Source organism: Halichoerus grypus, chromosome 9, assembly GCF_964656455.1.
Source record: "Halichoerus grypus chromosome 9, mHalGry1.hap1.1, whole genome shotgun sequence".
NCBI classification, from domain to species: domain Eukaryota; kingdom Metazoa; phylum Chordata; class Mammalia; order Carnivora; family Phocidae; genus Halichoerus; species Halichoerus grypus.
The window spans coordinates 135,095,519-135,122,312 of record NC_135720.1 but is presented as its reverse complement, the minus strand read 5'-3'; the positions used below and the strand labels follow the sequence as shown (position 1 = coordinate 135,122,312).

General features: G+C 43.9%; 2 protein-coding genes across 5 annotated transcripts in view; one reads left to right on the top strand and one right to left on the bottom strand.

Annotated features, from left to right (window-relative positions):
• KDM1B (lysine demethylase 1B) overlaps positions 1-166 on the bottom strand; it is a 56,066-nt gene extending 55,900 nt beyond the window's left edge. Inside the window, exon 1 of one of the 2 annotated variants that reach the window (XM_036078109.2) lies at positions 11-166. The gene's annotated coding sequence lies outside the window, so the exon portion shown is untranslated. The remainder of the gene's footprint in view (positions 1-10) is intronic. The other variant, XM_036078108.2, reaches the window with a different exon arrangement.
• A 170-nt stretch (positions 167-336) lies between these two features.
• Positions 337-25,091, top strand: TPMT (thiopurine S-methyltransferase). 3 transcript variants are annotated; one of them, XM_036078114.2, is made up of 9 exons: positions 337-408; positions 5,117-5,300; positions 6,559-6,651; positions 10,937-11,069; positions 13,985-14,037; positions 14,652-14,726; positions 20,199-20,284; positions 22,997-23,041; positions 23,992-25,091. In XM_036078114.2, exons 2-9 carry the CDS (start codon positions 5,134-5,136, stop codon positions 24,102-24,104), a joined length of 765 nt encoding a protein of 254 aa, XP_035934007.2. In that variant the 5' UTR covers positions 337-408; positions 5,117-5,133; the 3' UTR covers positions 24,105-25,091. The 3 variants fall into 3 exon arrangements, with proteins under 3 accessions (XP_035934007.2, XP_035934008.2, XP_035934009.2); XM_036078115.2 differs by lacking the exon at positions 6,559-6,651; XM_036078116.2 differs by lacking the exons at positions 22,997-23,041; positions 23,992-25,091 and adding an exon at positions 20,511-22,990.
• Positions 25,092-26,794: the final 1,703 nt, after the last annotated feature.

The window sequence follows — 26,794 nt, the reverse complement described above, 5'->3', positions numbered from 1 at the left end:
TGCCCCGCACCTGGGAGCGCGGGCGAGACGCTGCGCGCCGCCCGGGGCTGCCGGCGCCTCTCCGGAGCCGCGCGCCGCGCGCACAGGACAGCAGGATCCGCGCCGCGAGCCGCAGCCCCAGCTCGGCCGCCGCCGCCGCCGCCGCTTCCGCCCCTGTCACGGCGTGACCCGGGGTGGGAGGAGCCGGCGGGACCAGGGAGGAGTAGGGTCCCCGCCTTCGCCTTCGCCGCGGCGCTCGCCCCGCCCTGGCCATTTCCGCCGCTGCGCAAGCCGGGGCGCCTGGGGCGGGGGGCGGGATCTGCGCGCGGGGGGCGGGAGGGGGCGGGCCCGGGGCGGGGCGCGCGGGCCAGGGCCCTTGGGGCGGGCGGCGGCGCCGGAACCAGCTGCTGGCTGCCGGACGCGCGCGAGGTAGGCTTCCCTGGGCGCCGAGAGGGTGCGGGAGAGTTGGCACGGCTTGCTAGGTGCGAGCCTGTGATCGGGATTCTGGACTGGGGCATCCTGACCAGCGTGGGCAGCCCAGCAGTCCGCGCCCCGAAATGGGGTTCAGGAAGCAGAATGGGGCCTGGGAATAACGAGGTCGGGCAATGAATGACCTGAGTTCATGATTTAAAGCGCCCCCAAAGCATCGCTCTGTATTAGTGTTTTTAAGAAAAGAGAAGTACTTGCTAAATAGTGAGTGATGCTCTGGGGGCGAGGGTGGGGGCGGGGGATTGGGTACTGGGGTGCTGTAAATATTTTGTCTTGCTCCAAGGTTGTTACGCACGTGTATGCATATCTAAAAATTCACTGAGCCATACTCAAAATCTGCGCACTTTAGAGAAGTTATTCAATCTAACATTTAAAAATAAATCTAAAGCAGAAACATGTTTTTTTGGAAAGGTGACAGAGGAAGCCAGACTTGAGAGTTCATCCAAAGAGGACTTAGGGGGCCAAACTGGCACATCTGCTGCTTCCGTGTGTGGGTAGGAACAGTTGTGAACTTTGCGTTTCCTGATTCTTATAATTTGCACTTTTATCTTGTTATAGAAAGAAACTTTTTATTTCTCTCGAAAAGCACGCGGGCAAGTACACGTTCAGATGCTATTAGAACAGCTAAGAAGTGGTTAAGTTATATACATGATGTTAACTTACATTTCAAGTTTGTGTGAAAGAGATAGAATTGTCCAATTCCAGGTTGCACTGGCTCTAGGATGAAATTATGCTTCCCTTTTGTTTTGAGTAGAGAACTGCTTTATGAAAGCAGAACCTCAGGTTCCAGTTTCTGACTGAAAATGTAGATGGGAAAACTGTAACTCTCTTTTGCTTTTCTATACCCAATATAATCAGATGCTTCCCTCTGACCTCTCAGAAAACTGAGTCACCTTCTGACATCAACAGGACCTTGCAAAAGCATTTGTTAACAAGTATTTTCTGAGAAGTGAATTTATGTTCCCAATTCCAGAGGGGCGGGGGGGGTGTGTGCCTTCTCCTTAAATCCTAAGGCCCCTGGAACCAAATTTTGCAATAAAGGGAACTTTTCCTGAAATACCTGCTTGTAGGTGATGTTTGCTATTCTCACTGATAAATCATTAAATTAGACCCGCCAATAATACCATGCTAGTACAATCCAAACTAAATTAGTATCACGATTCAAAGGGAATGTTAGAATTAATCAAGTTATATTGTCCTTAGTATTACAGAGTTCACATTGAAAGGACAGACATTTTCCTCATACCTTCAGATAGATTTGCAGTTATGTTTAGGTGTCCTTTTTTTCTCAGTTCCTTTGTGTGCATTTTCCCATGCAAAAAAGGAACTACAAGAAAATTATTTGAAAATACAAACTTATGGAATAGAGATAGGACATCAAACCCACATATCTACTTTCACTCCCTCCTGAAACCCCATCAAAACAACAACAGGGTTTTTTAAAGGCATAAATCACTAGGGTAGGGAGAACAGATGAGGAGACAAATGCAATAAAATTTTGAAATCCAGAAAGCAGATGGGCAAGTGGTAAAGGATTTTGCAGACTGAAGAAAGCTAAATTCTAAACCAGCAACGGGGAAAGCCAATAAACAACCCTATTTGCATTATAGAAACCCCAAATGCTCAGGAATTAGTGGTGCCAGGTTCCTCCAGGAGGTGGAAGGGGTATGATTAAAACTAGAAGCATTGCTTGAAATTTTGGTTCAGAAAAGGCTAAATCCCCAGATCCCTTTCGCAACTCCCTGCAACAAGGTAACTGCCTGTCTCTAGGGGCACCAGCAGAGTTTGGGGGGAGGCTTTATTCCCTGCAGAAGGTAAGGACTCTCTGGACTGGGGAGAGACAAATACACAGTTGGGGCTTTGAGTACCACACTGAAAATGGAGACTAGTTAAACACAGGCAAACCAAATGTTGGGACCCTCTCTCACTTCTATCCTTTTCTCATGTGAGTATTCGACCATGGCCCCCAAGGACTTGATCCTTACAACAGGGGTTGGGAGAGCGATCTATGGAAAGTCTGACCAGTCAAAAGAAAATAAAAATAATGCTATCTAGGTTTCCACATGAAATCCATTCATATCATCCTTCCAGTGAAGCTTGCGGTCAGTGAGCCCACCCACATACTTAAACATCTAATCAGCTTTTTAGTACTACTCTTAAACATGAGCAGGTAGTAATAATTGTAAGCATTTGAGGAAAGTCACTAGTTGGAAAGACAGAAGACAAACCAACAGAAAAAGTGACTCGTAAGCAGCAGACTATGCAGATAAAATATTATATCATTCTATATATGAAATAAGAACAAAATAATACAAAAAGAACATCAGAAACAAAAAAAATATGCTCTTGAAAATTAAAGCCTTGATAGCAGGAAAAAAAATTTTTATTTAAAAACTAAATAGAAAGGTAGAAAGATAAAAATTAAGGCAGTCGCTGAGAAAATGGAGCAAAAAGACGAAGAGCTGGAAAATAGAAAAAAATACGAGAAATTTATAATACTAGGTCATGAGGTTCTACAGCCAAATAAAAGGGGTCCCAGAAAGAAATAGAAACAAAAGAGGGACATAAATTGTTATGTGAATAATTCAAGATTTTTTCCAGCATTGAGAGATAGGACCTTCCAGATTAAAAGAATTCAGCCAAATGGTTGAAAATAGACCCAAAAGAAGGCATAGAATTATGAAATTGGAAAAACTAGGGGCAAAGAAAAGCTTTGCAAGAGAAAAAAGCATATTGGCCTCATGGAAAATATCAGGATCAGAACGTCTTTGAACTTAAGCAATATCTCTGGAAACTAGAAGACAATGGAATGGCTTTTTCAAAATTGAAGAAAAAATGGTTTCTGACCAAGAATTCTATACCCAGCAAAACTACACATCAATCAGAGAAAGACATGTATCATATGATCTCACTGATATGAGGAATTCTTACTCTTGGGAAGCAAAGTGAGGGTTGCTGGAGTGGGGGGGGTGGGAGGGATGGGGTGGCTGGGTGATAGACATTGGGGAGGGTATGTGCTATGGTGAGCACTGTGAATTGTGTAAGACTGTTGAATCACAGACCTGTACTTCTGAAACAAATAATACATTATATGTTAAAAAAAACAAAACAACACATCAAGAACTGAGAATAGTATGAAGACATGCAAAGTCGCAAAAACCTTTTCTCCTATGCACCCTTTCTCAAAAAGCTGTTGGAGGTTGTGCTTCACCAGTATAAGGACACTTAAAAAAAAAAAAAAAGGAAAGCATAGAATAAAAGAAGCAGGAGATTCATCAAAAGATAAAGAACTCTCCAGGGTGATGATCAAGAGAGATCCCAGAATCCTAGCTATGCAATAAGAGTGGAGAGCATCTAGGTCAGAAGTCTCTGGAGAGTCTTCTCCAAGAGGGTGATATTGGTAAGATATCTGATAACTGAAGAGATTGAGAGTGTATTGATAGGATATTGGGATAATTGGTGGAGCTTGGAGTTGAATTAGTGACCAGTACATAGGAATCTTATAAATGAAAAAGCAAGGCAGTTATTAACTGCAGAATAAAAAAGTTGTACAGAAAAGGAAAAGTAATCATAGAATACTATGTGGTTTTGCTGTGAATAATATTTACCTGGTCATAATCGTGTGTACCCCAAATATTTAATCAAAAATAGGCTGTGTTTATGTGGGGGCACCTGGCTGGCTCAGTTGGAGGAGCAAGCAACTCTTGATCTTGGGGTTGGGAGTTTGAGCCCCACGTTGGATGGAGAGCTTACTTAAATAACTAAATAAATAAACGTTAAAAATAAATAGGCTGTGTCTATGTTGAAAGGATGGGGAAAATGAGAAGGTGGTGTGTGTGTGTTGGGAAGTTGAAAGAGAGCAAAATGGGTGTCTTCTCTCCATGCTACCTAGAAATGAAAAACCAGGAAGATGGAAAATAAGCATGCTGTTTTGAGATACAGAGATTTCAAGACTCAGCTAAAAGAGTTCAAGATGGTTGCCTTTCTCATTGGGAATAGAGACTGCTATCTTTATAACTCTGAAACTCTTGGGGCGCCTGGGTGGCTCAGTTGGTTGGGTGACTGCCTTCGGCTCAGATCATAATCCTGGAGTCCTGGGATCGAGTCCCGCGTCGGGCTCCCTGCTCAGCGGGGAGTCTGCTTCTCCCTCTGACCCTCCCCCTCTCATGTGCTCTCTCTCTCTCTCATTCTCTCTCTCAAATAAATAAACAAAATCTTAAAAATAAATAACTCTGAAACTCTTTAAATCATATGCATTATAATGGATAAAAAAATAAGTAAACTTCAAATCAAATGTTAAAAACTAAAGAGTGAGATGCTAGAAAAAATTCTAAGCTTACAAAAATGATCAAGTGTGGCCTGCCTGTTTCTTCTTCTTTTTTTTTGTCCTCTCCTTTTTTTAAAACTTAAGCCCTTTGGACTCTGACACTAAGACATAATTCTGTTTATTTAAAGCTCCTTCCTAATATGTAATATGAGGTATGCCTCTACCATCAGACTCACTGGGAAGTAATTTTTCAGATGGTTTTTCCTTGGATGTTGAAATATTGTTAAAAGCCAGACTGCTAAGGATAATCGGTTTTTCTTTCATTCATCAGTAGAATTGCAATGCCCTTAAATGACAACATTGCAAATATTTTCTGCACAGGCATTGGAGTCATCCGCATGCAAGGCAAAGGTGTCTCTGCAACCATGGATGATACAAGAACTTTACTTGACGTTAAAGAGTACCCCGATACCGAGGTACAGAAAGACCGAGTATTGACTCTGGAAGAATGGCAAGAAAAGTGGGTGAGCCGCAAAATTGGATTCCATCAAGAGCAAGGACATCAGTAAGAAATGTTTGGTTTATGATAGAGAAATGCTCTATCAGAAACTGGCTTTGGAAGTAGAAATAGTAATATAGGTACACATTATTGGAGTGATTTTACAAAGCACATGTTTAGTTTTTCATGTTTTAGCATCTCGGGCACGTCACGGGTTAATCGGCAATCTTACCTCTTCCCAGGGCGTATAAATAATAGTGTGACTTACAGTTACAGGCATCCGAGATTTATGAAATACATCTTTCTTTTAAGCCCCCGTAGCATCTGCGTATTGGTCATGCATGTTTATATATGCAGCAGATGCCCACGTTAATGTGTATATCTCTTTATACTGAGAAGTGGTGGTGTTCTTTGGTTGACGGAGAGAGAGAGAGAACACGATGGGGGATGGGGGGCAGAGGGAGAGGGAGAAGCAGACTCCCCACTGAGCAGGGATCCCGATGGCTCGATCCCAGGACTGTGGGATCATGACCTGAGCTGAAGGCAGACGCTTAACTGACTAGCCACCCAGGCGCCCCATGAAAAGTGGTGGTGTTCTGACTTTGCTTTCCGACAGCATGTGTTCAAACGTAAAGTGTTATCTATGTGGTGGAGGCAGAGAAGCTGAGAGAAGTTAATACATGAGCAAGGGTGTTGAGCAGTGTGTTAGTAGTAGTAGGCTTCAGAACAGCAGGGGTATATCTGGGCCACACTGAGTGGTAGTTGGGGCATCTTCCCAGAGCCATTGTATGGGTTATCTTTGTCATGCGGGTGACCTTAGAAGAACCACGTGTCTACAGGGGGAATTAAACTTCCCAGAGCTTCAGAGTCTGAGACCTGAGTCCATGTTTAGAGAGCTTCCCATAAAACGAATGTTGAAGAATTTGGTGAGTCCAGAGGCTCCCCATCTCTCTTTCTCTCTCTCTTTCTCTCTTTTACACACACACACACGCACGCACACACACACATACATACATATTCAGGAAATTAATAAAGAATTTTCAAAGCATCAAGAAAAAAGAACTTTAAGTTACTAGTGAGGAAAGCCCCAGGGTTAAGTCAGATTACCTACTCACTAGCTATGTGACGAAGCGACTTAGTTCACCTCCCTCTTCCTTCATATATAAACTAGAGAGAATAATAACGAATGTTTTGTTTTCTACTCTGTAAAGTTGTGGGGAATATTCAGAGATAATGCATGAAGAGTACTTAGCATCATACGAGTATAGTCCTTCCCTCCGTGCGTTGGGCTAACGAAAACAAAAATATATTTTTTCCTCCCCAGGCTATTAAAGAAGCATTTGGATACTTTCCTTAAGGGCGAGAATGGACTGAGAGTATTTTTTCCACTTTGTGGAAAAGCAGTTGAGATGAAATGGTAAGAGCAGATAAGCATTCACACACTTTCTTGTCTTGATGACAAATATGTTGGGTGAATATTTAATAGGATATAGGTTTAAAAATTCCATTCTCAGGAAATGCACAGGGATTCTTTATTTTTAGTAGACTATTACTGTGGGTTCATGGAGATAATTTCTCCAACAGTGAGACACAGCACAAACCACTGGTGTGGTCTAGTCTTTCTGTATTGAGTTGCTAAGAAAAAAAAAATAGAGTTTGGAACCAATGGTGGGGGTCTCGGGGTACAGAGGACCAGCCTTCCCTCTTATATCTGCAACATCTTTGTGCACAGTTTCATTTTCGTAGGTGGTTTAGGAATTTGGCTGAGTTAGTCTTAGATATTTTTAATAGAGGTGGACAGAAAAATTCAAAATGAATTACAACTCTTTGGCAAGACAGTATGTAGCCCACGGTTCAGCCCAGCTCTCCCCTCCCACTACGAGCACAACTTGCAGCTGAGCATTTGGGACACGGCAGCTGTGGTGGCAAATTCTAGTGTGGCCACGAAATTGAGAATATTTAAACTATATCATTGGACTTACACCTAACCAACTCGCTGAACCAGAAGAGTTGCTTTGGAAACTACTTGCAAGGAAAACATTAACTCTATGGACAGACTGTCTTATTGCCATGTCATTAAGTGTTAACAATCTAGCACTAGCAGAGGTTTTGAGACAAGATTAGGAAATGGAATGATAAGACAATTAAATGTGATTGTCGAATATTTGGGGTCTAACGTCATTTGTAACAAAAATACCAGAACTAAGCTATTACAATTGCAGGTAAGCTTTTATATTAGAGGATTTTTCATTTATATATCTAATTTGTGTATTGAGGTCTGCCCAGATACCAGATGTAAATAGATAACTATGAGGCAAGGCCCAAAAGCATTAAAATAAAACATTTAACACATTTCTTTAGGTTTTTTTTTTAAGGACGATGTAGTCAAATATAATCCAGCCTGTCAGTCTATAATAGGCTCTGCTTTAATTTTCAGTGTAAATAAAAATCCTCACAGCCAGGGCGCCTGGGTGGCTTAGTCAGCTAAGCATCTGCCTTCGGCTCAGGTCATGATCCCAGCGTTCTGGGATCGAGTCCCGCATCGGGCTCCCTACTCAGCGGGGAACAAGCTTCTCTCTCTCCCTTGCCCCTCCCCCTGCTTGTGCATGAGTTCTCTCTCTCTCTCTCAGATAAATAAATAAAATCTTAAAAAAAAGTCCTCACAGCCAGTTTGGATAACTTTGTATGGAGAATTAAAAAAATACTAAATTTTCCTCAAGTGGAAGCACTTGGCTAGCTGAGTCGGAAGAGCATGCAGCACTCAATCTCAGGGTCATGAATTCAAGCCCCACATTGGGCATACAGCCTACTTAATAAAATAAAATAAAATAATTCAATTATTTAATAAATGAATGAAGAATAAAATAAAGCATTAAAAGATATTCCCTGTATATTAACTTACATATTTAGACAAGTTATTAATATGTTTATTTTTTTTAAAGATCTTTTTATTTATTTATTTATTCATGTGAGAGAGCGAGAATGAGAGAGAGAGAGAGAGCACATGAGAGGGGGGAGGGTCAGAGGGAGAAGCAGACTCCCCACTGGGCAGGGAGCCCAATGTGGGACTCGATCCCGGGACTCCAGGATCATGACCTGAGCCGAAGGCAGTCGCTTAACCAACTGAGCCACCCAGGCGCCCCAATATGTTTATTTTATTTATTTATTTTTTTAAAGATTTTGTTTATTTATTTGACAGAGAGAGACACAGCGAGAGAGGGAACACAAGCAGGGGGAGTGGGAGAGGGAGAAGCAGGCTTCCCACCGAGCAGGGAGCCCGATGCGGGGCTCAATCCCAGGACCCTGGGATCATGACCCGAGCCGAAGGCAGAAGCTTAACCGACTGAGCCACCCAGACGCCCCCAATATGTTTATTTTAGAACTGTAAATAGTTTATGCTCTGATCTTGTTGGAAGTGGTAGTCTTATGTGGGCAATAGATACAATCAGTTCCACTCTACCTCTTGTTTTGGAAAATGCTAACTTCACTCGGACCCCACTGATAAATCAGGGAACAAATTGGGCATGACGTGAATTTCACATTCGCTTCTGTGTCATTTCGTGTGCAAGAAGCATGAGGTAAGAGCAGAAAACCACAGGCAGCTGAGTGCAGTCTTGTGTGAAGGGACAGGACGCACCGTGCACAGGCCTCCAGCAGCTCCCGGACAGCCCGGCTGACCTGTGTGCTGTGAGCCACTCCCACCCACAGCTGGGGTTAGAACTTTCCAGTAATCCCCCTCAGTCAGTGCACAATAACTCACAAGCTATGGCCCTTCCAACGCTTTGGGGTTTTTATATATTTTGTAACCATTTAACATGTTTAAAACACTGTGCCACCATTTCTGTTAGGTTCCTGGCTCTCTCTCTTTTTTTTTTTAAGATTTGATTTTTTTAAAGTAATCTCTGCACCCAACATGGGGGCTTGAACTCACAACTCGCACGGAGATCAAGACTCCCACGCTCCAGCCAGGCACCCCCTATCTTTCTTCTTTTTAATGTGGCACTGACAAGGTTGTTTTTTTTTTCTTATGCATTATTTATTCAGTTTATTTCTAAAGTGTTAACTGTATATTTTTGAGAAAATCCTGATTCACAGAGATAAGTTATGGCAAATGTGTAACAGCTTTCTTAAAAATTTAATTAAGGTATAATTGACATATAACATTTAGGTGTATAAGATAATGATTTAATATTTGTATGTATTGTAAAATGACCACAATAAGTCTAGTTAACATCCATCATTGGACGTAGTTACAGAATTTTTTTTCTTATGATGAGGACTTTTAAGATCTATTCCATTAGTAACTTTCAAATATTATTAACTATATTCCCCATGCTGTGCGTTACATCCCCATGGGGCTTATTTATTTCATAACTGGGAATTTTGACCCCCTTCGCTCATTTTGACCACCCTCCACCCCTATCTCTGGCAACCACCAATCTGTTCTCTGGATCTACGAGCTTGGTTGGTTTTTTTTTTTTTTTTTTGCTTTTTTTAGATTCCACATAGAAGTGAAACCATGCAGTATATGTCTTTCTCTTTTTACTTTAACTTACTTCATTTAGCACAATGCCCTCAAGGTCCATTCTTGTGGTCACACGTGGCAAGACTTCATTCTTTTTTAGGGCTGAGTAATAGTCCACTGTGGCTCAGTTTTTCAATGTTGTGCCCTGCTCCGCATTTCCCCATAAGCCTTTCCATTTTTATCGCATGATTTTGCATAGCACAGTGATTTTTTTAGGGATGCCTATGTTGCATTACAGCAGAACTGCTTGTATGTGTTTATTTAATTTGATAAAAATCAGTACTGTGCCACTAGCACTGTTTCTTCTGGAGTCCAAGATCCCAAGACTGTGGATTCTGTAATTATAAAGCTTACCAGGAAAACACTAGTTATTTGCATATGGCAGGTAGACAAATTTCTGGATAGTGTTTATTGTAAGTAAACGGAAATGGTAAGATTATAGGAATGGATGCTAATGTTCTAGAGCCCTGTTCTCTAGCATGATGGCTACTAACCACATGTGGCTATTTCAGTTTAAACTGAGTCACACTAGGGCGCCTGGGTGGCTCAGTCTATTGAGCCTCTGACTCTGGATTTGGCTCAGGTCGTGATCTCGGGGTAGTGAGATGGAGCCCCACTGAGTGCAGAGCCTGTTTGAGATTCTCCCTCTCCCTCTGCCCCTCCCCCCCGCACTCGCATGCACGTGCACTCTCAAAGTCTTTAAAAAAAATAAAATAATGAACTAAACCACACTAGCCACATCTCAAGTGCCCAATAGCCAGTGTGGTTAGTGGCTGCTGGATTGCACAGTACAGGTGCACACAACTCCATCAGCACAGAGGGTTTTGATGGACAGGGCTGATCTAGAGAAATTAAAAAGCATTTCTAATCCACAGGATGCTTTTAAATTAGAAACTCTTTTAATCAAACCCATTTGTAAGTAGATCAACATTTTAAGGTAGAGTTTTCCAAATTTTTAATTTTTTCCTAAGGCCATATAAATCAGTTTTTCCGAATTCCATGTACTATTAGGTTTCAGAATAAACAGAGCCACTTCCCTATAAGTTCTATGAACCCCTGTGACCCCGAATTCATATAAATCCCTTAAAATTAAGGGAAATGTTTATTGGGATATACCCTTTTATTTAGTACTGTATTTGGAAGGAAAATGTAAGTGTAAATATATGATTTCATGCAGGTTTGCAGACCTAGGACACAGTGTCGTAGGTGTGGAAATCAGTGAACTTGGGATACGGGAATTTTTTACAGAGCAGAATCTTTCTTACTCAGAAGAACCCATCATGGAAATTCCTGGAGCCAAAGTTTTCAAGGTTTGTCTTGTTTTTGGTAAATAATGATTTCCATGTCCCCATAAGAAAGATTTTTCTTTGCCTGGGTTACTATACGAGTGTCACATGACCCCACTTTCTCACACAGATTCACCTGAACATTACAGAGTTTAAGGAGCTAGGGCTGAAAAAGATAGGTGATCACTAGATACGCACAAATATATATAACTGCTGATATCAAAGCCTATCTAGACTCATGGCTTTGGTTTGGGTTTGTTTGATTTTTTTAATTTATAAACAGGCATTTCTGAGAATGTCTCGTGCCACGCATAAGACATTGAAGAGATAAAAAGAGTCCCTGTCCTAAAGAATCTCTTTGCTTAGGAGAGAAGAAAAACAGAGAAAGCTGTTTGTCATACACAGAGCTAAGGGTAATGACACAGGGTATGAAGGGAATAAAGAGGAGAGTCCCCTAACCCAGCCTCGGGATGCTTCCTGAAGCATCGTGACAGGTAGAGCCTGGACAGGCAGACAGGCAGGCCCGGTCGTGGTGTCAGATGCCCTGGGAGGCTGGTCCTGCATCCTGAGCAGTAAGGATTTTAAGGAGGAGCACGACCCGCCTGGATTTTCTTTTGAGACGAACCATCCTTGGGGCCTCAAGGGAGGTGGCCTCCTGGAAGAGAGACCAGATGAGAGGCTGTGAGCAGAGGTCCAGGGAAGAGCCCTTGAAGGCTTGCACTCAGAGGGCCATAGGGCATATAGAGGAACAGACAGATCGAAGCAATGTTTAGGCTGTCAGACGGACAGGATTTAGGATTAACTGAGTGGGGATGAAGCGGGGAGCTGACTTTGCATCTCCAGCCCAGATGACTAGAATGGATGGCAGAGAATAAAAGAGAAGCAAGCTGAAGAGGCAGAGAAAATGAGTTTTGTTCTCAGAATGATGAGTTTAGGGCGCCTGGTTGGCTCAGTGGATAAAGCATGAAACTCTAAGTCTCCGGATTATGAGTTTGAGCCCCACGTTGGGCGTAGAAATCACTTAAAAAGAAAAAAAGATGATGAGTTTAAGAGAGCTGTGGAATGGCGAAGGTGTAGCTGGCAAATGGCTTTATGTCTCTGGGGCAGTGGGGGGTGTTTGGGCTGGAAGTGATAGATTTGGGAGTTGTCTTCATCCTGTGACCACAACGAGCCCCGGGAACTGCTTCGCCCGCTGGGGGTAAGAACAAGGGAATAGAAGACCACCCAAATGAGAACACGAGAGGCCAGCTACTTGTGCTCAGAGGCTCAGAGGCAGGCGGGGTGGGAGAGCTTTGTGCTGGAAACCACAGGGAGGCTGATTGGAGGCTGTTGGCTTGGGGAGGCGGACGTGGGCTACGGAGAGGGGGCATCCCGCGGGATTGGTTTGGGGAGCGTATTTGGCTTTCTCTGGTTGATCTTGAGTTGGAAGGGGAAAAGGGGATAAAAATTAGGGAGGCTGGCGGTCACTGACAAGTCATCGAAGCCGAGACTGTGGCTTGGCTTCCCAGGCTGGCTGCCACAATGGGTCCAAGCTCTCTGCTCCTACGTGGTCTGGTCATCGTCCCTGTTGGTACATTCAGTCTCTCACAAGGTACTCTGTTTTCTAAGTACTGAAACTAATGGCAGGTCAGTAGGAGGCTTAATAGTACTTTATTTTACAGCTTCCTCCCACCCTGTTCTCAAATCATCCCAGGAGTTTACTCAATCCAAAGAGGCTATTCCTGGAGCAGTGGTTCTCAGCCTCGGGGGCACATTTGCAAAGGCCTGTGGATCTTACAAAATTCCCAGTCCGAGGGCTCACCCCAGACCCATTAAATCAGAATCTTCAGGGGTGGGGCTCAGCATCAGTACTGTTTAAAGCTCCCCAAAGTTGAGACTCGCTGGCTGTCCTCTCTGCCACCTCGCCCACCCCTCTGTGTTGACCCCCACGGTGCTTCCAGACTGGTCTTTAGAGACCCTTCCTCTGTTCGTCAACCCCTGTTGGTGCCTCAGTTCAGGATACAATCCAATAGTTGCATGTCCTGACCTCTCCTTCCTTGCCCTTCACCCTCACCCCCACCCCCCAGGCTTCTCACATCCCCTGGACCCAGAGGAATCCATGTCTGTTTACGCCCCCTGGACTGCACCCCCAGCTCCCCCACCCTGTAATGTTAGCAGATGCATCCAGACACCCTTTCAGAGGCTGCCTCTTGTTGAGCTTTGCCCGGTGCTCTCAGGCAGCTCCCTGCTCCGTCTTCTGAGTCCCTATGTTCTCGGGCATGCAACCAGAACGGCACAGGCCATCCCGTCCTTAATGTGTCTCACGCCCACGCCTCTCTGCTCTACCAGGCTGTCCTCCCTGCGGTCAGATTCACACCCACTCTCTAGAACCCAGGGTAGTCCTGTCCACCAGGGGCTCAGGCAATAAGTGCCCACTAGCCGATGAATGAAAGCGAGAAAAGCCAGGAGTCCACCCAACTGGACTTTGTATGAATGACTTTAAAAGTATCTGACCTTCCTCTATCAGCCTGCCTGGTCATTGGTTGACCAGTTTATTTACCTTTAACAGTGTCAAAATATCAGGACTCTGCTAAAGTTAATATTGCTAAAACGGAACAAGCTCTGAAAATAATAGCTAACTCATCTTCAGGGTTAACCTCTCTATGATTTTTCTCCTTGAGTTGATCCCAAAGAACCCCAGACAGGTCTTAAAAAAACCAACCAAACAAACAAACAAACAAAACAAAACTAAAAAAACACAGTGCCATTAAAAAATTATTTGTAGGAAGGTTTTATTTTCCGTTAAAAAAATTCTTTGCAGTACAATTACATGCTTCATGTTTAATTACATATCCTCTCCCCACCACCTTTGCTGTGCTTTGCTACCCTCTTGTCTTTCCTGAACCATCCAGGTAGCTCCTAACTGAACAGCATTTTTTTCTTCTTGACTTTCATTACAGAGCTCTAAAGGGAACATTTCATTGTACTGCTGCAACCTTTTTGATCTTCCCAGGTAGGACTGAATCCCACCTCTGCACTTTGAATAACTTGAGTGCTCACCAGGCAGTGCTCGGTGAGGGAGGGCTTTTGATTACCTCGTCCCCTTGCAGTAGCATGCATGTGAGTCTCTATCCTGCAGTTGTTTGGACCGCGGCCTACCTGTTGGCACACTTGATAGCTTCGTCCCTGGATAGCTTCCAAAATATGGAGAACATTGTTATGACTCGAGGCAGGTCGGGAAAAGGAAGGATGAGCAAGACAGTGTCTTCGCTTTCCACCTGATCGGTAATAGGAATCTCCAAGGGCAGAAGGTGGTGATACCTTATCTCCTGAAAGGCCCTGATACTTGCTCAGGGGGCCAGGAGACGGTGGTCCCAAATTGTCCTGTAGCTCTCCCCTGTGCTCCCAAGTCAGAGAAGAAGGGGGAGGCTACTGCCACCAGCTCCTAAAGCTGGAAGGAGCTCCTCACACCCACGTCCAAACGTCCCTGCAGACCTGAGAAAAGCAGCCAGAGATCCCGATCCCTGGGGAAGTACCAGCACTCCCCACTGGGAACACTGTGCTGCTTGTTCAAGACTTGGATTTTCTTATATAAGATGTATTTTTGTTTCTTTTTCTTCCTGACAGAGCCAATATTGGCAAATTTGACCGGATCTGGGACAGAGGAGCTTTAGTTGCTATTAACCCAGGCGATCGTGAACGGTGAGTAATTTGGTTTCTTTAATTACGCTGGCTTTTCCTTTTTGGCCTTCTTCATTTAACACGCTGTACTTTCCGTGAGCTGCAGAAAATTACTTAAGCCTTTCACTAGTTTGGGGCGCCTGGGTGGCTCAGTCGTTGGGCCTCTGCCTTCGGCTCAGGTCATGATCCCAGGGTCCCGGGATCGAGCCCCGCATCGGGCTCCCTGCTCATCAGGAAGCCTGCTTCTCCCTCTCCCACTCCCCCTGCTTGTGTTCCCTCTCTCACTGTGTCTCTCTCTCTCAAATAAATATATAAAATCTTAAAAAAAAAAAAAAAAAGACTTTCACTAGTTTGAAATAGCTTCTTGTATCCAGAATTAGAAGACCTAAATTCAGTACCATCTTTGTGTAAAAAGGGTAGGCTTTGGCCATGGCCATGGGGAGCTGGTGCAAGGCTTGTGGCTCTGTCACTTCCAAGCTGGGATGCCTTGATCCAGGTATTCCACTTCTCCAGGTCTCAGCTGATTCCTCTGCAAGATGGGGGCATGTCTGCCAAAACCGCTCCCTCCACCTCCACTTTGTACCCGGTAGCTGTTTGGGGCACTTGCCATGTGTCAGGTGTGAAACACTCTATCAACACCTTTAACCCACCAAACAACCCTGTGGGGCATATGCCACCATTATTCCCATTTTGCAGATGAAGAACGATGGAGGGTGGAGCCCAACGCAGGGCTTGAGTTATGGTCAAAGAGATCAGGTTGCTTGACCGCAGTCAGAATTCAGACTCAGACCCAGGGAGTTTGGTCAAAGCCCAAGCTCATGATCCCTCCATTATTCTCCCTGCAGGAGTTGTGGGGATTAAAGGAAAGGACGTATGTGGAAAGCACCCGGCTCCTCTCCGTAACTGTCTGAATATTAGCTACCATTATGTCAGAGCTTTGGTTAGTGATGTTTTTGACCATTCTTATTGTACCTACTCTTAGGAGAAAATAAAATTAAAACATGAGAAAGTATACAGAGTAAAAGATGGCTGATCCTATGTACTTTCCAATCCAGTATCACTCACGTACTTACTTGGAGATAGCATATAAATGTTGAATTAGTTTGTGGTATGGAGGCAGACTCAACACATACCCAAAGGCTTGCATCCACATCAGTGAAATAAAATTTTTATTTCTTGAAAATTATTTCATGAGGGGCGCCTGGGTGGCTCAGATGGTTAAGCATCTGCTTTCAGCTCAGGTCATGATCCCAGGGTCCTGGGATCGAGCCCCACATCCGGCTCCTGGCTCAGCAGGGAGCCTGCTTCTTTCTCTGCCTCTCCCCCTGCTCGTGCTCTCTCTCTCTCTCTCTGTATCCCTGTGTCTCGAGTGAATAAATAAATCTTTAAAAAAAAAAAAATTATTTCATGAGTCAAGCCGATTGCCAAACCTAATCTTTAAGTAGACCATGCCACATTTTCTTTTTTTTCCTTAAAGATTTCATTTTTAAGTAATCTCCACCCCGACGTGGGGCTCGAACTCACAGCCCCAAGATCAAGGGTCCCCTCCTCTACTGACGGAGCCAGCCAGGTGCCCCTCATGCCACATTTTCTTTCCTTTTTTTTTTTTAAGTAGGCTCCCCAGCCTGGAGCCCAACACAGGGCTTGAACTCATGATGCTGAAATCAAGACCTGAGCTGAGATCAAGAGTCAAACGCTTAACTGACTGAGCCACCCAAGAGCCCCACACATTTTCTTAATATATATTTTCCTTCAGTGATAATTCACACTCCTGTGTTCCTTTTTCTTTCTGTTGCCACTCCTCCTCCTTTACCTCCTCCGCAATACCACAGCTGCTCAAGCCCTTCCTTTCTGCTTTGATTGCACGTAGGCAAGTCCCCTTCCTCACACGCCTAGAAGTCGTCATTCCCTAAGGGACCATCCTCAGCTTTGCTTGTGCTTGCCTGTCTCTTGCCCTTGCTTCTTTACTGAGCCCTTCAAGTCTGCTACTTTAATTCAGTCATTCAACGAACGTGTAGTAGGTTCCAGCCATGTTCTAAATACACACTGTGCCACATGTTGGGGGAAATAACAGAACAAATCATGCCTCGTACCTGCCCTTCTCATTGTTACATTTCCAGCTCTGCTCTTCCTCCCAGACCCAGACGTCCACATCATGTTTCAGTGTCTGCTTTGCATTTCCTGTGTTACCTCAGTGTCCTTTAGCAACTCACATTATCCCGTGCGGCCTCTTTGTTTCCATAATACACCACGGATGTCTGCTAAACCCGCATCTGCTGGAGGTCTCCCTTTTTGGGTCTTTCCCCCTCCCTGATGGTGTTCATCCTCTTCTTTGAGGCTAGTCCTTGCAGGGGCTTTGATCTGTGTGGCTCAAATCCCCAAGTGGGGAGCAAACTGGAAGTCACAGAGCTCACCACAAGGGCAGACCAGGCACACTGTGCTATTTCGCCACTAGCTGGTAGAGTATACGTCTAGCACATAGTAGGAGCTTAACAAATACCTGTCAAATAAACGAATGAAAGCAAACTAGACTCAGAGCAAAGGAAACCCACTGTTTCTGACCAGCCATTACCACTTCCTCTGTCCCAGATATAAAGGCCATCTGAGTGGCGTCTGGTCTGTTGTTTCATGGTTACCAATGAGGAGTGAGACCCCATCTAGAAGTCTTGTTTAGGGCATCCAGTTCTAGCTTAGCCACAGGCTCTGTGTCCTCCCTGGATCCCCCTCTCTCTTTCCTCACAGCCCAGCCACGTGTGTGTGCGCGCGCAAGTCTCTGTGTGCGCGCGTCTGTGTGTGTGTGTGCGCGTGAGCACAGCCCCAAGCACACCTGAGAACATGTTGACCTTTGTTACCAGAATAACAACTTACTTCAAGCCAATAGAAAAATGCATTTCTTTATCTTCGTCCTGGTTCTTAACATGTTCGAACTTTATCTCATTCCTGTCATTAACACTGGGCATCTTTTCTGCTTTGATTGCACGTAGGCAAGTCCTGATGTGTTTGCTTGCTGGGCCCCTCAGATGTCTGGCTTAACATAAATCAGTGGGGCAAACCTCTCTCATTTTTCTGAATTTTTTGAAAGTGGTTGAGAAAGTCCACATTCCAAAGGGAATGAAATGTGTCAGTCCTAGGAAACCCTGCCAAACCAGTCTGACTGATCACCTTCATGGGGACGGCAAGTGACTTCTTCCTTCTTCTTCTTCTTCTTCTTTTTTTTCAAGATTTATTTATTTAGGGCGCCTGAGTGGCTCAGTCGTTAAGCATCTGCCTTCGGCTCAGGTCATGATCCCAGGGTCCTGGGATCGAGCCCCGCATCGGGCTCCCTGCTCAGCGGGGGGCCTGCTTCTCCCTCTCCCACTCCCCCTGCTTGTGTTCCTGGCTCCCTGCTATCTCTCTGTCAAATAAATAAAATCTTAAAAAAAAAAAAAATTTATTTATTTTGAGAGACAGTGTGAACAGGGAGAGAGAGAGAGAATCTTAAACAGAGCCCCCCCCACCGAGTGGGGAGACCAACATGGAGCTCAATCTCACCACCCTGAGATGATGACCTAAGCCGAAATCAAGAGTCATTTGCTTAACAGACTGAGCCACCCCGGCACCCCGCTTCTTCCTTCTTCTTAAGACCAACAATCAGAAAATTAAGGTTGTTGTTGTTGTTTTTTAAGATTTTATTTATTTATTAGAGAGAGAGCCTGCTAATGAGCAGGGGGAGGGCCAAGGGCAGAGGGAGAAGCAGGCTCCCCGCCGAGCAGAGAGCCTGATGCCGGGGCTCGATCCCAAGACTCTGGGATCATGACCTGAGCCGAAGGCAGATGCTTCACCGACTGAGCCACCCAGGCGCCCCACGGTTTTTTGTTCAAAAGTTTGCTTTGGTCCAGCACTTTTTCTTACAAGGACGTGTGACCCCCTCAAGGCAGCCCTAGCTGGGGAGTCTGCTAAAGAGAATAACACAAACTAACCCAGGCGTTTACCTCATACCAAGCAATGTTCTAAGCACTTCATGTGTGTAAACTCATTGAATATGCACCACAACCTGTGAGTTGGTTACTAGTCTCATCCCTGTTTTACAGATGAGGAAATTGAGGCACGCAGAGGTTAAAAATGTGTCAAGCTTAGTAGCCACTACGTGAAAAGGCTGGGCTTTGAGTTCCGGCATCTGGCAAAGTGCATACTCCTAACCCCCATGCTAACCCCCCCGCACCCCCCCCCAGTTTCTCACAGAGCCCTGGACCGGGATCACAGTACATCCAAGGCCAGGTGAAATCCGTGTGCCAAGAGCCAAGGTGGCTCCCTCAGAGCTGGGCAGTCTGTCCGTCTCTGTCTGCCTGTCCCTCACGGCATCTCTACGTCCCTGTGCCCGTCTCCTCTGTCCTCCTACCCTGCCCATTCGGCTTCCTCTGCCTCCTCCATCTCTGCTCCCGCGTGTCTGACTTCTCATAACTCCCCGTGCCAACCCACACACCCCACTAAAGCTCCAGTTCCAGCACAGTGACGACCCCTAAGCAGCACCTCCTTTCTGGGTCTCTCGATTCCGTTTCCCAGCACAGCTCAGCATTCTGTACCGGGCTGAGCTCCCGCTCCGGGTCGCTGTGCTGATGGGCCCCGCCCCAGGCAGTGCCCCCCGTTCTGAACCGATCAGGCACGCAGGAGGTGGTCTCACCTGCACCCCGCCACACCCACACAAAGGACTGTGCCAACAGCACTCGTGGTTTATGCGGTACTTGCAGAGCTTTGATTTCATACTCCCTTGAATTTTTGCCTTTTTTTTTTTTTTTTTAAGATTTATCTATTTATTGGCCGGGGGGCAGGGAGTAGCAGAGGGAAAGAGAATCCCAAGCAGACTCCCAGGATATTGTTAAACTGCAGGATCCCAGGCCCTACAGCAAACCCGCCAAATCGGGCTCTGAGAATGGAGCTCAAGCATCTTTTTTTCAGCAAGTGCTCAGGTGACTGATCCCCAGCCTGGTCCAGGAAGCGCTGCCCCAGAGCTGGAGTGCTTTGGGATGTGTGTGTTCAAAGTCCCGCAACAGGCTGGAGGGAGCCTCTGCTCGGCTTAATGTGACGTCTTCCTGTCTGATGGGCTCTGGAAGCCCACCCCCTTTTGATTCCTATCTTTACTATTTCCCAGCTTAGGCAGGTGACGGAATTTGCCAACTGTCCGACATTTAGAATGCAAATCAACTTCAGGGGGTCAATTCAAGAATTAAACTCAGGGCGCCTGGGTGGCTCAGTCAGTTAAGCGTCTGCCTTCAGCTGGGGTCATGATCCCAGTGTCCTGGGATCGAGTCCCGCGTTGGGCTCCAGGCTCAGCAGGGAGTCTGCTTCTCTCTCTGCCTCCCCTCCCTGCTTGTGCACTCTCTCTCAAAGAAAGAAAGAATTAAACTCAGTAATGTAGAGGACAGTGAGCCTGGTTTCCCTCCCTGCCTCTCTCCCTCCTGCAGGCTTTGTCTTTCTGGAGAATTCTAACACCTTACTCTGTTGTGTTCTTTCCAGGTATGCAGATATAATGCTGTCCCTAACTCGAAAAGGGTTTCAGTACCTCTTGGCTGTTCTTTCTTATGATCCCACTAAACACGCAGGTAAAGTTTCTTTTGTTTTTCTTTTTTTAAGATGTTGCCTCATTTCCTGATTTAATTCTATGACACGGATAGTATTATCTGCTCCTAATTTAGATCAAGGGAAGAATACTGCTTTTTTATATAGGAAGAAAAGTCTGGTTTGGGTAAATGGAAACTATAAACCTTTTTTTCTTCTTCCGACTTGATACGCGTTTTTCTCGTCTTCCATTTCGTTCACCGTTCACAGCTCAGACTACAGAAGAGAGGGAGACATGAATGGCCCTAATATAAAAGAGAAGTCTCATGAGCTCTGGAGTAGGAGGAAGAGAGGCTGGTTGCCCTGCTTTGAATATAGCATATACGCTTCATCCATGCTGGTGGGGATGTGTTAGGTGCATGCCTACAAATTCGCACACAGACACACCCTCATAGGACGATGGGTGACACGTGGATGTGGGGCAATAGGAGGTGTGCAGAAATATCTCTAAACTATTATGGCTTTTTAATTTCTGAAATTTTACAATTTATTGCATTCTTTAAGAATGATCTTTGTTTTGAACTTATCAAAGCGTTGTTTTCTTCTGGACTCCTTTCGATGTGCTTGAACATTGTAAGCTTAACCTTTTCCATGACTGAACTTTTATTTTCAGGAAGAAGTGAAAACCAAATATATAGACTTTTATTGTAAAATAATCCCCTTTTTGATTTTTAACAGTTTTTTTTTTTAAAGTATGGCATTTTATAAATAATTACATATGCTAGTTTTTTTTCCTGTTTGAGTAAATCAGATCTTAAAAGCTCATTAAAAGATGAGACCTAGTGTCCATAATTAAGTCTGGAACAATCAGATGGAACTAGAAATTAATGGAGACAGACCTCAGCTCTGCTAATCTGATTTAAATTCCATTCCTGCACAGGAAGCTTAAGGCAGGGCTTGTGGGCAGAAAATACAACAAGCTCTGCCTGGGGCTGGAATTCAGAACACCTCTTGAAAGGAGCAGAAGCTAAGTTTCCTTTAAAGTAAATGGCCTGCAGCAAAGTGGGAGGGATGTATAGAGAGTGAGTGCAGGAGTCATGGGAAATCAATACTCCAGAAGATGAAGGAAATGCCAAGGAATTTGTTAATGAACTGCATTCTGATTTTAAAATTCCCAAGTTCCGAAAACTGGACAGCAACATGCAAAAGAATGAAACTGGACCACTTTCTTACACCATACACAAAAATAAATTCAAAATGGATAAAAGATCTATATGTGAGAACTGAAACCATAAAAATCCTAGAAGAGAACACAGACAGTAACCTCTTTGACATTGACCGTAGCAACTTCTTACTAGATGTGTCTCCTGAGGCAGGGAAACAAAAGCAAAAATGAACTATTGGGACTTCATCAAGATAAAAAGCTTCTGCACAGCAAAGGAAACAATCAACAAAACTAACAGGCAACCTTTGGAATGGGAGAAGATATTTGCAAATGACATATCTGATAAAGGGCTCGTTTCCAAAATTTATAATTTACAAAACTGAACACCCAAAAAATAAATAATCCAGTTAAAAAATGGGCAGAAGACATGAATAAACATTTTTCCAAAGAAAACATACAGATGATCAACAGACACATGAAAAGATGTTCAACATCACTTACCATTAGGGAAATGCAAATCAAAACCACAATGAAATACCACTTCACACCTGCCAGAATGGCTAAAATGAACAACATAGGAAACAACAGGTGTTGGCGAGGATGCGGAGAAAGGCGAACCCTCTTACACTGTTGGTGGGAATGCAAGCTGGTGCAGCCACTCTGGAAAACAGTATGAAGGTGCCTCAAAAAGTTAAAAATAGAACTACCCTATGATCCAGCAACTGTAGTCCTAGGAATTTACCCAAAGGATACAAAAATACTGATTCAAAGGGATACATGCACCCCAATGTTTATTGCAGTATTGTTTACAATAACCAAATTATGGAAAGAACTCAAATCCCATCGACTGATAAATGGATAAAGAAGATGTGGTGTATGTATGTGTATATACACACACACACACACACACACATATACGATGGAATATTAGCCATAAAAAAGTGAAATCTAGCCATTTGCAACAATGTTCATGAAGCTAGAGTATATTATGCTAAGCAAAATAAGTCAGTCAGAGAAAGACAAATACCGTATGATTTCACTCATATGTGGAATTTAAGAAACAAAATAGATGAGCATATGGAGCAAAAAAAAAAGACAAACCAGGAAACAGACTCTTAACTGTAGAGAACACACTGATGGTGACCAGAGGGGAGGAGGTGGGGGGTTGGGCTAAATGGGTGATGGGGATTAAGGGGGCACCTGTGATGAGCACTGGGTGTTGTATGTAAGTGATGAATCACTGAATTCTTCACCTGAAACTAATATTACACTGTATGTTTACTAACTGGAACTTAAATACAAACTCGAGAAAGGAAAAAAGAAATGAAAGGTCCCAAGCCCCATCGCTGGCCCAGCCGTCTCATCTAAGCTGGAGATGGGCACCCAACTTTGGCATCCCCTCAGTAAGCGAGTCTCCTTCTTTGGTATGACACGTGTAAAAGAAGAAGCAGAGGAACCTGTCACCTCACCAATCTGATAATGATGTTGTGTATGGAATAACTCTACCGAAGTCCCTGGAAATCAGCTGAGAATTTCTCTTCAGAATTAGATCTATAGAAATTATTCTTCACCCTGTTTCTCTTTTACCTAGGCCCACCATTTTACATTCCAGATGCTGAAATTAAAAAATTATTCGGTAAGTTGTTTATATTTTAAATAAAGTCAACAATTAACTGTTTAAGCTGTTACCAACTATTCGTGTCTAGAAGTCTATAAAATCTGAAAGTCAGAAACCCTTTTATTGAAGACTGTTTTATCCTAGAAAAGGGACGGATCTCTGTCATATGTCTTTTTAGCTAAGTGGTGTGGTGTGTGAGAGGCATTTGAATTCTTCCAGAGAGATGGTATGTTTAATTTAGGTCTTAGGAGTTATCAGTGGGAATAGCAATTCAGAGTTCAGACAGTTTGCCCTTAGCATTTCCTCATTTTCATTAAAAACAAAAGAAGGGGAGGTGCCTGAGTGGCTCAGTCGGTTAAGCGTCTGCCTTCGGCTCAGGTCGTGATCCCAGGGTCCTGGGATGGAGCCCCTTGCACATGGGCTCCCCACTCAACAGGGAGTCTTCTTCTGCCTCTCCCTCTGCCCTCCTCCGCTCATGTGTTCTCTCTCGCTCACTCGCTCACTCTCTCTGTCAAATAAATAAAACCTTAAAAAATAAGTTCTTAAAAAAAAAAAAAAAAAGAGGGGCACCTGGCTGGCTCAGTTGGAAGAGCATCTGATGCTTGATCTCAGGGTCATGAGTTCGAGCCTTATGTTGGGTATAGAGATTACTTAAATAAATAAAACTTAAAAAAAAAAATCTTCAGTAACACTGCTTTTATAAAATGATTTGATGAGTTTGTAGAAGAACCGCGATTGCATTCTTTTTAAGATTTTATTTATTTATTTGAGAGAGAGTGCAAGCAGGGGGAGGAACAGAGGAAGAGGAAGAAGCAGACTCCCTGGTGAGTGTGGAGCCCGACACGGGGCTGAGATCATGACCTGAGCCAAGATCAAGAATCGGATGCTCAACCAACGGAGCCACCAGGGGCCCCTCGATTGCATTCTTCATTAACGTTTTCACTTGTTTCCCTTTCTTCTTGTTATAGGTTCAATATGCAACATTCATTGCCTTGAGAAGGTTGATGTTTTTGAAGAACGACATAAAAATTGGGGGATTGACTACATTGTTGAAAAGTTGTATCTGTGTACGGAAAAGTAAATGAGACGAGTAAAAACAAGTAATAACATGTTTTGGGGCAATTGACAGTTACACTAAGGCATGAAAATACCCTGGATGGCTCTTGGAAAAAATTGTTTACAAGTCACATTAGAGATCTTTGTTCACAAATGTGTATAACTTTATAGAAAAGAACATAAACTAGATTGGTAAAGTAGCTACCTTTAGAAAGGAAAGTGTAAAAGAATATACCTGTTTTACTTACAGATTGCAAGAATCTTTTACAACTAGCATGTGTTGTATAATTTTAAAAATTAAAGGGGCTCCCAGCTGTCTCGGTGGAGCATGCGAATCTTGACCTCAGGGTCATGAGTTCGAGCCCCACATTGGGTGTGGAGATTACTTAAAAATAAGATCTTTTTAAAATGTAATTAATTAAAATTTAAAAATAATTTTTAAAAATAAAATTAAAAATAATAAGTAACTTTTTAAAGTAAAAGGCAATGCAAATAACTTTTTTTTTTTTAAGATTTTGTTTATTTATTTGACAGAGAGAGACATAGCGAGAGAGGGAACACAAGCAGGGGGAGTGGGAGAAGGAGAAGCAGGCTTCCCACGGAGCAGGGAGCCCAATGTGGGGCTCAATCCCAGGACCCTTGGATCATGACCTGAGCCGAAGGCAGATGCTTAACAACTGAGCTACCCAGGTGCCCCGCAATGCATGTAACTTAAGGAAACAGAATAGGCAGAGAAATGGACACTCCTTATGAAATTTAGAATCACTGAGGTCATGTAACACTTTACTAGTGTTCAAGGTAAAAGACCAAGAAATTATATGAAATATTAGCTTTGCTGCAAACCCTCATTTTATCCTCAATCCTAGCAGCCCTTTTCACATTTTTTTCTCCTTATATAATTTTATGGTTAACAGAATCAAGAAGCATATTTTAAAATGTATTAATAAACCAACCTATATGGGAAAGGACATTTTTTCCCAAACCGTAAAAAATAAAAATTTTTACAAAGGTCTTTCTCTAAGTTTAGCAGGATTTTGTTTGTTTGTTTGTTTGGGGTTTTTTTTCTTAGTTTAATCTTGTTTAAGTGATAACATCTTATGAAGTACAATGTACTTAGGGCTCGATTCATGACTGTTCATTATGATTCACAGCTTCTCTGTTTTTCATTAGCCTCACACTTTGTTAACTCAGACATCTCTCTCTAACCATACAACCTCATACCTAAATGATTTGGATTGTTGAGCTCATGTTAATAGGATGGTGTGTATTATAAAAAAGCAGTTGCTTGATGGTGTGTGTGTGAGAGAGTGTATGTGTGTGTGTGTGCTGTTGGTAATGGGGAAGTTTATAAACCCCTTCAATATTGATGAAATCTACAGACACTCCCCAGAAATATGTCATAAGCAGAATACTGTGAAAACTTCCTTAGGCTTCAGAGTTCTTGACCTCCCCCCTCTTCTGCCCCACGCAGGAAGTGCCTTCCCAGATGCTCTCGGGCACTAGCCTTATTCTAATACTTACAAGGTGATTAACTTGGAGTCTCCCGTCTCACAAGGTCCTTGCTTCTCTGCGACCTGCCCCCATCCAGAGGGTGGGCTTCTAGAAGCCATGACTACCTGATTCCACCTCTGTAGCCAGTTGAATGAACCAAGGATGGATGACTGACCTGAGTTGGGCCAATCCGATTCTCTTCGGGGATTGTTAGGATTGTGGTGGGAAAAGCAAGGTAGCCCCTGAGAGTGGACACACCTGAAATGTGACCCCAGGGACTGTGGGGCAGCCGTACCCCAGCATACAGATCTGAGAACTAGAACATGCTGATGTGCAGAAAGAGGAGTGGAAATGGGAGCTGGAGAGGGGTCCGGGGTGTTCTGGGTTTCTATTTCCTCCCCCTCCTGAAACCCAGCTGCAATGGGGAGATCCCCCCATGTCCCTATGATATAGACCTCTTTTTCTCTGGCTAGAGTTGGTTTCTACAACTTGCACCCAGAGAATCTTAAATAAAATTGAGATATTCATATGTAGTTGATTTTTTTTTAGAGATTCATTTATTTGAAAGTGCAGGGGGGAGGGGCAGAAGGAGAGCAAGAGAATCAAACTCCCCACTGAGTCTGGACCCCCACGCAGGGCTCCATCCCACGACCCTGAGATCATAACCTGAGCTGAAATCAGGAGTCAGGCACTCAACCAACTTGAGCCACCCAGGCGCTCTGTAATTGATTTTTTACATCTTATGTGCCGTCTTTGGGAGAATATGGACTGTTTAAAAAGTCTCAGGATGGGAGATACACTGTATATAGATTATTTTAGAGTAATTGAATTGTTTTTAGCATTTTCTAAAAATGCTTGTATTTTAAATAATAGATCTGCTGACCCTCTGTGCCCTGCAAACAGTGATTTATGAAATGCCCTGCCCTCCCTAAGTTGCAGACATGAATGCACCAGCAGGTGCACTCAGTGTTTTCATGGCGGGCAGGACAAAACAAGAAAAGTGTGTAATAGTCTACTTGGATGGATGTGGAAAGAAAAATACAAAGCTTTTCAAAGCTTTATTACCTACCTGTGGCAAGCTGGAGATTGGGTTCTCTAAAGGGTTAATGGTGTGGGGACCACAGAAGGTTGCCTGAAAGATGTGAGCGATACTGTCACAAAAAGGGGGTTTCTGGGCAAAAGAACGAAGGGACAAATAAAAACATGACCCACAGAAGAAGTAGT